A 13,825-nucleotide genomic window follows, 5' to 3' on the forward strand; every position below is an offset into this window, starting at 1 on the left:
AAGTGCTTGGGCCCCTGCACACATGGAGCCTTGGAAGAAGCTCCTGGCTCCAAACTGGCTCAGGTCCAGCTGTTGCAGCTCTCTGGGGAGTGAAGCAGTGGATGGAAGACCTTTCTCTATGTCTCTTCTCTCTATATATAACTCTACCTTTCAAATATTTTTAAAAAAAATGCATAAAAAGAATATACTTTGTTTAAAAAAAAGAATTATGTCGAAGAATAAATAAAATAATGTATTAATGCATAGCTGAATACTAGTACAAATGTTAAGCCCCTGCCCCACTTACCAAAACAGGACTCAGGTTTGTTAATCTCTACACTTAGTACAATGAGCATCACATGAAATAAACTTTCAGACAGGCAAATTTATTTCTACAGAAGAAGCATTTATTGCAGTTATAGAAAAATAACACTATTTCAACATCAGGGTAAATAAGCAGAAGTGTATTTTTTCCCTTGCATACGTATACTCAAATGTCAACACGTGATTTTAGGCCATTCTTAAATTAAAAAGGAACCACTGTAGAATCAAAGTAATATCTTTCAAGAGAAGAGATTTATTAAAGCTACATATCAGTCCTGTAAATCAGAAAACAGAAAATGGTCTTGTGCAGCCACTGTCAATTGGAGGATGCATCAGAATCACCCGCATTGCTGAGAACAGGGAACAAGAGGCAAATCACCAGGTGAGGCAAGCCCTTGGTTTCAGAATAAACACCAAAGCAACTTAAGATACAAACTTTGTTCCTCGAGGGGGGGGGGGGGGGCAAAAAGAAAATACAAGAATAACAAGATAATACTCTCATGTATTACTCCATGTCAGACTGTGTGTGCTAAGTGCTTCCAACAATCCATAACACAGCTACAGAGATGATCATTTTAACATCATTATCATTTGATGCAGAGGACATACGGACCCACCCCAAAGTCCAAAATAGCTGCTATTATTTATTTTAAAAGTAACTCACTCACTCAGGTTTGAGTTCATGGGCTACTGGTACAATTTTTATACTGGTGTCACTTTCACTAGCTTCAGTGACTCACTTACATGGTTGAAATAACAATTTTTGTATTAAAACTAAGACAATGGATTCAAAAAAGACAGGGAACTAAAGCTTCAAAATCGTATACTGCTTCTAAATCATCCATAGCTAGATGAACAAACTGGTTCTCAAAGTGAATCATTTTAGGCAGTTTTGGATGTTCCCTACACCGTTTTCTGAACCTCAGAAAGCTGTTTAAAGATGAAAACATGGGAATAAAATATCTATAATTTTCACCACTTTCCATATTCAGTACACTACAGTGTTTCGTAGTTTAAAGTTTCTAGCCATTTAAATACCTACCCACATATATATCTGAAATTTTAATATTCTAAAACTATAAAACATAGCTATAGAGGTGCAGTTAGGCTAAGGACAGTGTTTCTCAAATTTGGCACTAATGACATCTTGGGTTGGGAAATTCTTTCCTGTGAGGGAGACGTGCTGTGTACAAGACGTTTAGGAACTTCACTGGCCTCTTCACACTAGATGCCAGTATCAACCTGCCTCTACCCCAGTTTTAAAAACCAGAAATGTCTCCTGACATTTCCAAACATTTTCTGGGGGCCCAAATCACTCCTGGTTGAGAACCACTGGGATAGAATTTACATAGATATAATTGTAAACTCTGGGTGCACAAATACTATAATATTCCTAACTTAGAGTCTAGCACAGTAAGTTTCTGCTATACTGTTTATGCTGGGGCACAAAAGGGTTTTTTTTTTTTTAATATATAATATACTACAGAAGCATACAGTTACCCACGTATAATTATCTTTTTCCTATGGAAAACACTGACATTAGACACAGGGAGTGGGGGGAGAACAGGTAATCCAGTAACCATCTTTCTATCTCCTGGTATGAGAAAAACCTACAATTTAGAAATATTTGCTAAAGGAGACCTGAGAAGGTCACTGTAAATGTCCCTCCTTCTGAATCCGAAGTCTCTCTTTCTCTACTTGTAAGCGCTCCTTCTCAATCTGCAGCTTCTCTGATTCAAACTTCAAAAATTGCAGCCTATCCTTTTCCAGTTGCAAGCGTTCTCGCTCAAGTTTCAATTTCTCTGTTTCAATGTCCTGTGGTTGAAGTACGGACTTTTCCCCTTGGCCAAGTTCATTTTCCAAAGATGGCTTCTCCGAATTGACTATCTGCAACCGCAGCTTCTCTCTTTCGATCTGCAGCCGCTCCTTCTCCAGCTGAAGCCGCTCGTGCTCCATGTCTAAATGCCGCAGCCTCTCCTTTTCAATCTGCAGGCGTTCCTTTTCCACCTGCAGTCGTTCAGCCTCAATATCCAGTCGTCGTTTTTCCAGTTCTAGTTTCTGTTTCTCTATGTTTACAAGCAAATGGGGTTCATCATATGCAGGTCTAGATGGTGTCGAGTTCAGGGTAAAAAACTCATCAATGTGGGGGAAATCAGGAAGTTCATTTTCCCTCCTGGACTCTGGTATGACAGAAGACAACATTTCCTCTTCCTCCTCAATTTCAAACTGAGAGAAAAGAGTAAAGCGATTTAAACTCAAGGTTGTTTTCAGATGGGAAGAAAAATATTAATGACATAAAGAGAAAACAAATGGAATGACCTTGTATGGAAGCAAGAAAGAAAGTCTGAGAATTTAACCACTCCTGGATTATAACTAAAAAACATAAAGAGGCTCACAGGTTAATACTTACTTCAGGACTCTGGGGATCCCGTTCTTCCTCTTCCACTTTGACCTCTGTTAAGGATCCACCTGCATCTCTGAAATCTGCCACATTTTGCCAGTCAAAATTTGCATCATTTCGGAAGGCAATCTTTTCATCAATGTCCTCAGTAAGAGAGTCATCTAAATCGGAGGTGGGAAGGGGAAACCCTGACCCAACCAGCTTAATGTTTGCCTTCATCCTCTTTCTCTTCATAAGCGCACGCCAGTCCAGGTACCTTCTTTTCACTTCCGTCCCTGTCCTCTGTTCTCCTTCTCCTACAGCATTCACACACTGTGCAATCTCCTCCCAGGCCATTCGCTTCATCACGTTAATTGTTGTGTTGAGCTGCTTAGAAAAAATGACTTCTTTCCTTTTGGTAATTTCTTTCAAAAGTGTCTGAGTTTCTTGAACGCTAAAATTGCTTTTCCTTTTCCTTTTCAATTGCTTCATGTTTAAAACCTGAATGTAGTTTTTACAGTACACGTGGACGTGAAAAGAATCTGAGGAATGCCGCAAGCACAAAAACCAATGACAGAAAATCCCTTGTTGGCACTTAGTCCAAATCACTGAACTTTCCGATCATCTAGCAGCAGAGGCAGGGTGGCTACTTCCTAAAGGGGAAAAAAAGTAAAATCAATCAATTGGCCTGCAACTTTTGTAACATGTGCCAACCCAATAAGCTATATAATTTTGAAAAGAAATGTAAAATGCTCTAAATATTGCTCAAAATTGTCTACTTCTCTTGTCTGCCAGCACAGTTTTTTAGAGTTCATCTTCTACTGTTTTGAACTTTGTTTTCTCTGACCTCCATTTCAGCAGCAAATGATAGATTCTGTTTTTCACCTGAGTGATTGGAAACAAAAAGATGTGGGATGGACACATTTTTGGTGATGTTTTAGATGCACACAATCAGACAGATTATTGGCACCGGGGCTGGTGCTGTGATGTAGCGCGCCAAAGCTGTTCCTGCAGTGCCTGAATCCCATATGGGTGCCCATTCATGTCCCAACTGCTCCTCTTCCTATCCAGCTCCGTGCGATGACCTGGTAAAGCAGTGGAAGATGGTCCAAGGGCTTGGGTCCCTGCACCCGCATGGGAGACCCAGAAGAAGCTCCTGGTTCCTGACTTTGGATTGGCTCAACTCTGATAAAATACAACATTTTTTCATGAAGAGAATCTTCAGCAAATTGGGTATGAACATTCCTCAATATAATCAAGGCAATATATGACTAACACACAGCCAGCATCATATTGAATAGTGAAAAGCTGGAAGTATTTCCACTAAGATCCAGATCCAAACAAGGATGCCCACTTTCACCATTGCTATTCAATATAGTCCTGAAATTTTATCCAGAGCCATTAGGTAAGAAAAAGAAATCAAAGGGATACAAATTGGAAAGGAGGAAGCCAAATTGTCCCTTTTTACAGATGACATGATTCTATTTACAAGGGAACCAAAGGATTCCACTAAGAGACTACTGTAACTCAGAAAAGAGTTTGGTAAATTTGAAGGATAAAAAATCAACACACAAAAATCAACAGCCTTTACATACACAGACAATGCCATGGCTGCGAAAGAACTTATAAGATCAGTCCCATTTACAATAGCTACAAAAAAACCTTAAATACATTGGAATAAATATAACCAAGGTTGTGGAAGATCTCTACAACAAACCATTAAGAGATAAATAGGAGACACCAAAAAAAAAAAAAAAAAAGAATCTTTCATGTTCATGGATTGGAAGAATTAATATTATCAAATTATCAATCCCACCAGAAGCAATTTAGATTTGAAGTGATCCTAATCAAAATACCAAGGACATTCTCTTCAGAGCTACAAAAAAATAATGCTAAAATTTATATGGAAACACAAGTGATCATGAATAGCTAAATCAATCTTAAACCACAGAAACAAAGCTGGAGGCATCACAGTATCAGACTTCAAGACATAGTACATGACAGTTTTAATCAAAATAGTCTGGAGCTGGCAGAAAAACAGATATATAGACCAATGGAAGAGACACCCAAGAAATTAATTCACGCATCTACGATGAACTAATCTTTTGACAAATGAGCTGAAATCACTCCCTGGAAAAAGGACAGACTTCAACAATTGGTGATGGGAAAACTGGATCTACAAATGCAGAAGTATGAAATAAGAACGCTATCTTACACCTCATATAAAAATCAACTCAAAATGAACCCAACTTTACATTCTGATACAATCAAATTACTAGAGAAAAATCTGAAAATACATCTGCCCCTATGACCCAGCCACCCCACTCCTGGGAATTTACCAAATGAATTGAAATCAGCATATGAAAGTTATTTTTACCCCCATGTTAGTTGCAGCTCAATTCACAATAGCTAAGATATGGAATCAACCAAGATGTCCATGAAATGATAACTGGATAAAGAAAATGTGGTGTGTTTAAACTATGGACTACTACTCAGCTAGAAGAAACAATGAAATCCTATCTTTTGCAATAGAATGGATGCAACTGGAAACCATTATGCTTAGTGAAATAAGCCAGTCTCAAAAGACAAATAACATATATTCTCTCTGATATGTGACAGTTAATATACAACACAAAAAATGGATAGAAATAAAATGGCCATTTTCAAATATGACTCATTTTTGGCCCTTGTTTATACTCCTGTGGTACTCTGGTCTGCCTACTTTTACTTGGTAAATATTATGATTAGTGGGAAATTAAACCTGTGAATGTACACTGGATTAAAATTATGTCTTTGCAAAAATTGATGAAGCCAGGAGAGGATGGAAGGGGGTTGGAGTAGAGCAGGGGAGGGAATTGTGGTTGTGTTCTTGGAACTGTACTTACAGAATGTATAAAATCTGTTCTCTTTATATTAATAAAAAGTTTTTATGAAAATAGGCAATACTGTTTTTTAGGCAGAATCTACCAACAGTAATCATAAAAGCAGGTTATCAAAGAAAATTTTTAAAAATGGAACAAGCAGGTTAAATGTCCCTAAAAACAGAACAGAAAACTAACGTTACACCAAATTTCATATCAAATTAAGTATCTACAATGTGAAAAAGATAACTTTTTGAATCACTTAAAAACCATTATCATATTTTTAACATAAAAGCATGGTAAAAATACAAATATTCATCAACAGGAGACTGGATAAATAACTATATAAGTTAAACAATGACACATATGCAATAAATGTCATATTAGAGTATGGCTATATCACTGCATATCATCATCCCTGTTTAGATATCAAAATTAAGGCAGCCAACAAAAGTGTGAAAGGAAATGTGCAGGTCTTGGCATGTAACCTATACACTCAAGTTAGGAATAAACCCAGACCCAAAATATGCTATGTTTGACAAGCTTATTACTGTCTACCACCAATCACTAGGTATAGGAAGCTTAGACACAAGACATTTCTGCCTAGACCATGTGGCTATCTATTAGCCCATAGCACATTTGCTTTATTTCACTTCAAGGTGATTAACATTACATTAAAAATCTACTCATGAGAGATTTTTATTACAGGAAATAATATGTTTTTTAAATATTTATTTTATTTATTTGAAAGGCAGAGTAAGAGAGAGAGAGAGAGACAGAGAGAGGGAGAGAAAAAGAGAGATTCATCTTCCATCCACTAGTTCACTCTCCAAATGGCTGCAACGGCAGCCAGAGTTGGGCCAGACCAAAGCCAGGAGTCAGGAGCTTCACTGGGGTCTCCCACGTGGGTAGCAGGGGTCCAACCACTTGGGCCACCTTCTGCAGCGTTCCCAGGCCATTAGTAGGGATCTGGATTGGAAATGAAGCCGACGGGAGTCTAACCAGCACCCGCATGGGAGACCACGGTTGCAGCAGTGACTTTACCTGCTATGCTATAGTGTCGGCTTGGGAAATACAGTTTTTTAAGTCATATAAATTCACTATTCCCATCTATTGAGTTAAAAAAAAGCTATACAAACATATTTAAATAACCCGAATAAAGGTACAAAATGAAGTAAAAATCTCATTCTACCGTCAACATAACTAATAGGAACAAACTTGTGGGATTTCTTCCAAAACAATCATGTTTATAATAGCATGTAAGTATTAACAAACATATTACATGCCTTACATAGATACTAATACCACCCACATATTAATTTAAAAAGCAGTGACTTGAAACTATTAACAGAGATAAAATTATAAAAATGAAGACAACTGAAAACAGAAAAGCCATATGGGTAACTTATTTTAAAATACAAATGAAGAAACAGGAAATTGTGAATATACAAATATACCCACTTCTGCAATGAAAAATTATGAAATTAAAATATTCTGAAGATGTTATCATAAAGTCTCTCAAGCTAACGTGTAGAGGAATCACCTGGAGATCCTGTTAAATACAGATTCTGATTCAGCAAGTCTGGGTGAGACCAGAGATTCTACATTTCTGACAAACTCCCAGATGATGCTGATATTACTGGTGTTTGTAACAAGGTGGAGATGATCAGCACTGTCCAATGAAAATATAATGTACCTATATGTATAATTTAAAATTTCCTAGTATCCACAGTAAAAACAAAACCGATTGAATTTTCACAAATTATATTTTACTTTATATATTCAATAGTATTGTAATATGACAGAACTTCGTAAATTTGTGAAATATGAAATTAAAACAGATGTTTATTTTGGTGTGAAAAAATTTTGAAATGCATGCACATTGGGGATATTGGGAAACTGTGGAAAATGCATACAAACAATGCATGAGTTTCCAAAGTCTTATACAAAATAAACTTAACTTTTAATTCCATTTCTCTATAAACTTTTTGAAGTGCCACTGTATGAAATCAATACAGACATTATTAATGATTGATTTTTCCATTACTGTTTTTCCACCAAATCTATAAAATCCAGTGTATATTTTTACGGCTACAACACATCTCATTTTGTACTGTCTACATTTCAGGAACGCAATAGCACATGTATCTAGGGGATAACCTATCAGATAGTACTGATTTAAAGTGCATTGAAATCACCTAAGGAGATTAAAGAAAAATCTATAACTAGTCCCAATCTCTGGCCAATTAAAGCAACCTTGCAATAGGGCCAGGCAATGGGAGATTAAGAAGCTCTTCAGATAATACTCAGTTGAAGCCAGGAGTGAGAGTCACTGTGTTGGAAAATCAATGCTTTAAGTCTACTTACTCAAATGTGTTTAGAAAGGCACAAAGAGTGCAACTACTGTAGCTGCTAAGAAATTTTCTTTCAGAGATCATTAAGAAAACATCTATCTGCCACAAAAAATTTATAGTACAAATAAAAGTAGTTGAACTTGGGGAAAATATGCCCAACAAATTGATATTTCAGATGCAAGAAAAATATGCCTGATTGTAGGACCAATTCTCACTCCTATTTGTTGGAAATCCATCAAAGAAATTCAAGCTTAAGTCAATTTAGACTTAAAAAGATTGGGGGAGCGGGGGCTGATGTTGTGGTGTAGTGGGTTAAGCCGTCACCTACAGTGCTGGCATCCCATAGGGGCGCCAGTTCTAGACCCGGCTGCTCCACTTCCGATCCAGCTCTCTGCTATGGCCTGGGAAAGCAGTGGAAGATGGCCCAAATCCTTAGGCCCCTGCACCCATGTGGTAGACCCAGAAGGTCCCGGCTACTGGCTTCAGATCAGCACAGCTCCAACGGTTGCGGCCATCTGGGGAGTGAACCAGCGGATGGAGAGCCTCTCTCTCTGCCTCTCCTTCTCTCTGTAACTCTTTCAAATAAATAAATAAATCTTAAAAAAAAAAAAAAAAAAACATGGAGGGACCAGCACTATGGCATAGTGGGTAACGCTGTGGCCATCTGGGAAATGAATCAGCAGTTGGAAGATTTCTCTGTCTCTACCTCTCTCTCTGTAACTCTGCCTCTCAAGTAAATAAATCTTAAAACACATACACAGAGCAAAACAAAACAAACAAAAAACCAGAAGAAATGGACTCCTCTCTGGAGAGTATGATGTTATTGAACATCTAATCTTTATTAGAAAGAATTAGGATTGAATTAGGAATATCTATCAGTAACAACTATTAAGATTGCTTTTTTCACAAGGGTACTTCAAAAAGTTCTTGGAAATGCATTATGAAAAATCTGCATGGATTTCAAAATATTTTGCACCAAAATAAACTTATCTTCTTAAAAAAATGTGAAAGGAAGGAAAGGAGGGAGAGAAGGGGGAAGAATTGAGTAGCAGAGGAGGGGATAGAGAAGAAGGGGAGACCGAGAGGGGAAGTGAGAGAGATGGAGAGAGGGGAAGAGAAAGGACTACCATCTACTGGTTCACTGCCCAAATACCAGCAATAACTGGAGTTAAGATAGGCCAAAGTCAGCAATTCAATCCAGGTCTCCCAATTATTTGAGTCATCACTTGCTCTCTCCCACAGTGAGTATTAGAAAGAAGCCAGAATCAGAAGCAAAGCCAAAAATCAAATTAAAGAATTCTAATACGGGATTTGGTATCCCAACCAGTAGCTTAACCACTAGGCCAACATTCTGCTCTAAGCTTATCTAATTCCATTTTCTATTAAAGTACCTTCGTATGTAATGAGTGCTTAAAAACATTTCACAGACTTTCTATTGTACTTAAGAAGTTTATTCTCCCTGTTCTTTCTATTATATGTCCTACTGTAGACTCCTATATATATTCCTATATATCTACCTTTTCCAGTTGATCCATCATCTTTGACACTAACCTCCAACTTACTTCACCACTTCACCACTCTACCTTTTCTCTGTGCAAACATTACTAGTTATTCTATAATTTCTCAAAATTCTAGATTAGCACCATTCAAGAGAAATAGGAGTATGAGAATTGTGCATGTAATTTTAAATCCTGTAGTAGCCCCATTCAAAAAGTAAAGCAAAATAAGTAAAAATGAACTCAATGTACTCAAAATGTTCTAATTTTAATGTGTAATCAATATAAACATTAAGGACATATTTCACATTTTTATTTTATATATGGTCTCCAAAATCTGGTGGATTTTTTTTTTTTTTTTTTTGGACAGGCAGAGTTAGTGAGAAAGAGAGAGACAGAGAGAAAGGTCTTCCTTCCGTTGGTTCACCCTCAAATGGCCGCAACTGCCGGCGGGCTATGCCAATTCTAAGCCAGGAGCCAGGTGCTTCCTCCTGGTCTCCCATGAGGGTGCAGGGCCCAAGCACTTGGGCCATCCTCCTCTGCTTTCCTGGGCCACAGCAGAGCTGGAATGGAAGAGGAGCCACCAGGACAGAATCCGGCACCCCAACCGGGACTAGAACCCAGGGTGCCGGCGCTGCAGGCGAAGGATTAGCCAAGTGAGCTGTGGCGCCAGCCCTGGTGAATATATTATACTTTACATTTTACACCTCTATTTTGACTAGTTGTATTTCAAGTGCTCAACAGCAACATGTGGTTACTGGCTACTCTATTGGACAACTTAGCTCTGTCATGATTTCTGCCTTAGGACTATCACACATGTATTCTTCTAGTCCATTTCCCCAAATCTGATGGTATCTGCACTTTCATCTGGCCAATGCCTATTCGGCCTTCAGCATTAGGCTTAAATGTCTACTGTTAAGTCCAGTGTCTTTGCTATATGCTTCCACTATTAGGCTGTATAACAATGGTTTATTTTTACATTAGAAACAATAAGGGATCGAAGGTGAATACATTACTTCTGGTATTAAATAATTAATATCTAGTAGATGCATTTTTTTAAATAAAGTACATGAAAAAATTGTAATGGACTCTGTAAACTAAGATCAGACCACCTAGGCTTATATGCCATTTCCACCACTTGCTAGCTCAATGATCAAGTAAATTACTTAACTTTTTAAACTTACTTCCTCATCTGTAAATGGAAATAAAAATAATACTCATGATGACTGAATCATCAAGATAATCCAATTAAGAAGCTTATAATGCCTAAGATAATAGTAAGCTCACACTAATGTCAGTTATTATCCATTCCCTACCACAGTACCTGAACATAGCAAGTTTTTACTGAATGAATAATGTAAATATATTAAAAAGAACAAGAAAGAAGTATTAACAATGTATCCTGAGTCTTCAGAAGGAGAAATCCTTGATGGGATCAAGGGAGGTTTGGGAAAGAAATTAGCATTTGATATTCATTTTATAAAACAAGTAAACTTTGAGGGATCGACACTGTGGCATGGCTGGTAAAACCTCTGCCCACAGTGCTGGCATCCCATATGGGCACCGGTTAAAGTCCAGGCTGCTCCACTTCCAACCCAGGTCTCTACTATGGTTTGGGAAAGCAGTAGAAAATGGCACAAGTCTACTGGTATGGGAGACCCAGAAGAAGCTCCTGGTTTCAGATTGGTACAGTTCCGGTCGTTGCAGCCAATTGGGGAGTGAACTAGCAGATGGAAGACCTCTCTGTCTTCCTGCCTCTCCTTCCGTCTGTGTTACTCTTTCAAATAAATAAATAAATCTTTAAAAAAAAAATAAAACAAGTAAACTAATGAGGGACAGAAATAAAGGGAAGAAGCGTTAAGAATTAAAGCTGAAAAATAGGAATTATTAGCTATACTTTGTGAAAATGTGCTGAAAGAAACAAGTATCTGTGACAGTTTACACATTTTTGAAATTCAAGCAGGTTACTCTTTCATATGGAGGCACTATTACAATATAAACTCTAGTATATAAACAAAATATAAGCATATAATAAAAATACTTGAAGTTGTCAGATAATCCTAACTTATGTAGATACCACCATCAGATCTTGACATTCTTGGAATCTGAGATCAATTTACTAATTAGAGGGTTGTAAATTTATTGGTACATGGCAGAAACAGTGGTCCTTTAAAATCTACCACTGAGTCGATATGTTTGTCAAGTCTGGAAGTTGTTTTTGCTGTTGGCAAAACCCATTTTTCCTCCAACAACTCCATACCTCTACCTTACAAAGTATTATCCCTTTGTCCCTAACTGATCTATATGCACTTCAGCATTTTTAACCTCAATGAAAATGAGACGGAGGTCCATCTTAAGAGATCTTGGCTTATTTATGTGAAAACCTTGGACTGAAAACTTGACATTTTTTGATTAAGTGCAAGAAAGCCCCAGAGCCAATGCATCTTGAATTACCAAAATTTGGTAGCTATGCTTACACAGAGAAGAGCTATGTTTCCAAGAATGTTGCCTTTCTCTGCTTCCTCTATATTTTGTTACCTATGCAACCATGTCATATATACCAGTGTACCTATGCTGTTCATTCCCCAATAATTGTTTCAAAACAATATTTACTGAACTTCTACAATGTACCAAGCACTAGTCTTGGTGCTGGGGATACAGCCCCTCATGAAATGTAGATGTCATATGCTATCCTTTTTATACTGCTTGCTGTCCCTGTCTTTACAGGAGGTAATTAATAACTGAAATACCTACACCTTAGACACCATCCATACCCAATCAAAGAAAACAGCCATTTTCCTTAAATCCCATCTCAAAAACGTTCTGCACCAGTTGGAAATAGGAAAGATATGTGGTCTCCTTTCAGAATCCTTTGTGAAGATTTACTGCCAATAGCGTATAAGCCTGCGGTTTTTTACAAGGACTAACATCTGAGAACAAAGTTCCTCGATACCCCATGGGTTACTAAAATTAAGCCAGCTGAGAAAAATCAGGCAGTAAATTGGGGCGGAAAGGGGGGTGGGGATTTAAAGTAGCTCGGAGAGAAAAGTTTTCACAAATCTGCCAACTCCCCCCGCCCCACCTTCTTTAAAGTGAAGTTGCCCCTCCCCCACATTCCCACAGGAAATTCACTTCCCTGCCAAATAGGCTACTCGAAAACTTGCGGCAGGCAAATAACTAAAGTTTACGAAGGGCTGCCAGTTACCAAAGCACCTTTCACGCCCTCCCCGCCGCTTCCCTCGCGTCGCCCACTCCCATGGAAGCAGCAAAGACGAGATTCCCGGGAGGCCACGGGCGCGCACCTGACTCGTTCCCAGCGAAGAGGGTGCTGTGGGGAAAGTCGGGGCAAACTGGGGAGAGATTCCGCTCTCGGGATATTTAACGAGAGTCCTAAGTGCCCAGAAACTTCCACAGTGTTGTTTCAGCGGCGTGGGGCCTCGTCACCTCCCCAGTCAGGCGACAGTCGCCTGTGGTACTTCTCCCGAGAGACGTAGTCCCGCTACGCCGCAAAGCCAGCGCCAAAGCCCGCAGCGGTGACGCGAGCCACCTGCCGCTAACCTCGCCGGGACCTTCCCCGCTGCGAGAGCACCCACCGTCCGCAGACCCGTCGCTTCTGGCGGCTTCCTCCCACACAGATCCGCTCACCTGCAGCCCCGGCGGCACCTCCGCAAGATCGCCCCTAAGGGGGGTTAGAAAAAAAGATGCTTCAACGATTCCCCGCCCACTAACTTTGCCCGCCCCCTCTGCTGTCACGCATTGGCTCAAGTAGCTGCCGCTCACTTGATGCGGCTTATGCATTGGGCCAAATGGCATTGCCATTCTGGCTGGGAGCCCGCCCCAGGCCTGGCCTCACAATGGGAATCGAGTCCCAAACCGGTTCCGGGTTAGTGCCCTGGATGCCGCCCCCCTCGCGATTCGCCTGTCGCTGTGCGCTAGTCTTTGGCGCGCGGCTCTGTCAGTCAGGTGCGCTTTAGGAAAAGATTGGCCCCTGGCGATGAGCTTGCTGCGCTTTTCCGCCTGATTGGGGCACTGGCAGCTCCATCTCCTACTCTTCGCCTGTCCTTGACCCTCACCTGTAAAGGCAGAGAGTCAGTGGGAGGCTCGTGTTGCTCCAGCCGCTCCCTAGGCTAGCATCACTTGCTGCTCAACCAACTGCGACCTCGTTTGGCCCCAACCGTTCTTCTGAGATTGTCCTTGCCAAAGGTCACCGGTGACTTCCTTATGACCACATCTAGGAGTCACTTCTTATTAAACAACTCCTCAAAAAAAGAAAAGAAAAAAGCCGTTAGATTTACTGGCCGTTTCTTCAGTGTTTCCCTAGATATGTGCTTTTCTTGGTTTTCGTGAATCTTAGTCCTGTGTTACCCTCTTTGCCATCTCCTGTTCAGGCGTTGCTAATGGATCTTTCCACTGCCTCTGCTCAGGCCTCTC

General features: G+C 39.6%; 1 protein-coding gene across 3 annotated transcripts; it reads right to left on the reverse strand.

Moving 5' to 3' along the window:
* Positions 1-364: 364 nt before the first annotated feature.
* Positions 365-13,269, reverse strand: MSANTD4 (Myb/SANT DNA binding domain containing 4 with coiled-coils). Of its 3 annotated transcripts, none has more exons than XM_008261977.4 (3): positions 13,040-13,269; positions 2,714-3,336; positions 365-2,529 (listed from the first exon to the last, which is right to left on the reverse strand). In XM_008261977.4, exons 2-3 carry the CDS (start codon positions 3,173-3,175, stop codon positions 1,954-1,956), a joined length of 1,038 nt encoding a protein of 345 aa, XP_008260199.1. In that variant the 5' UTR covers positions 3,176-3,336; positions 13,040-13,269; the 3' UTR covers positions 365-1,953. The 3 variants fall into 3 exon arrangements, with proteins under 3 accessions (XP_008260199.1, XP_017199104.1, XP_017199105.1); XM_017343615.3 differs by having other exon boundaries at positions 12,988-13,269; XM_017343616.3 differs by having other exon boundaries at positions 12,697-13,061.
* Positions 13,270-13,825: the final 556 nt, after the last annotated feature.

The sequence above is a fragment of the Oryctolagus cuniculus genome, chromosome 1 (assembly GCF_964237555.1).
Source record: "Oryctolagus cuniculus chromosome 1, mOryCun1.1, whole genome shotgun sequence".
Taxonomy (NCBI): Eukaryota; Metazoa; Chordata; class Mammalia; order Lagomorpha; family Leporidae; genus Oryctolagus; species Oryctolagus cuniculus.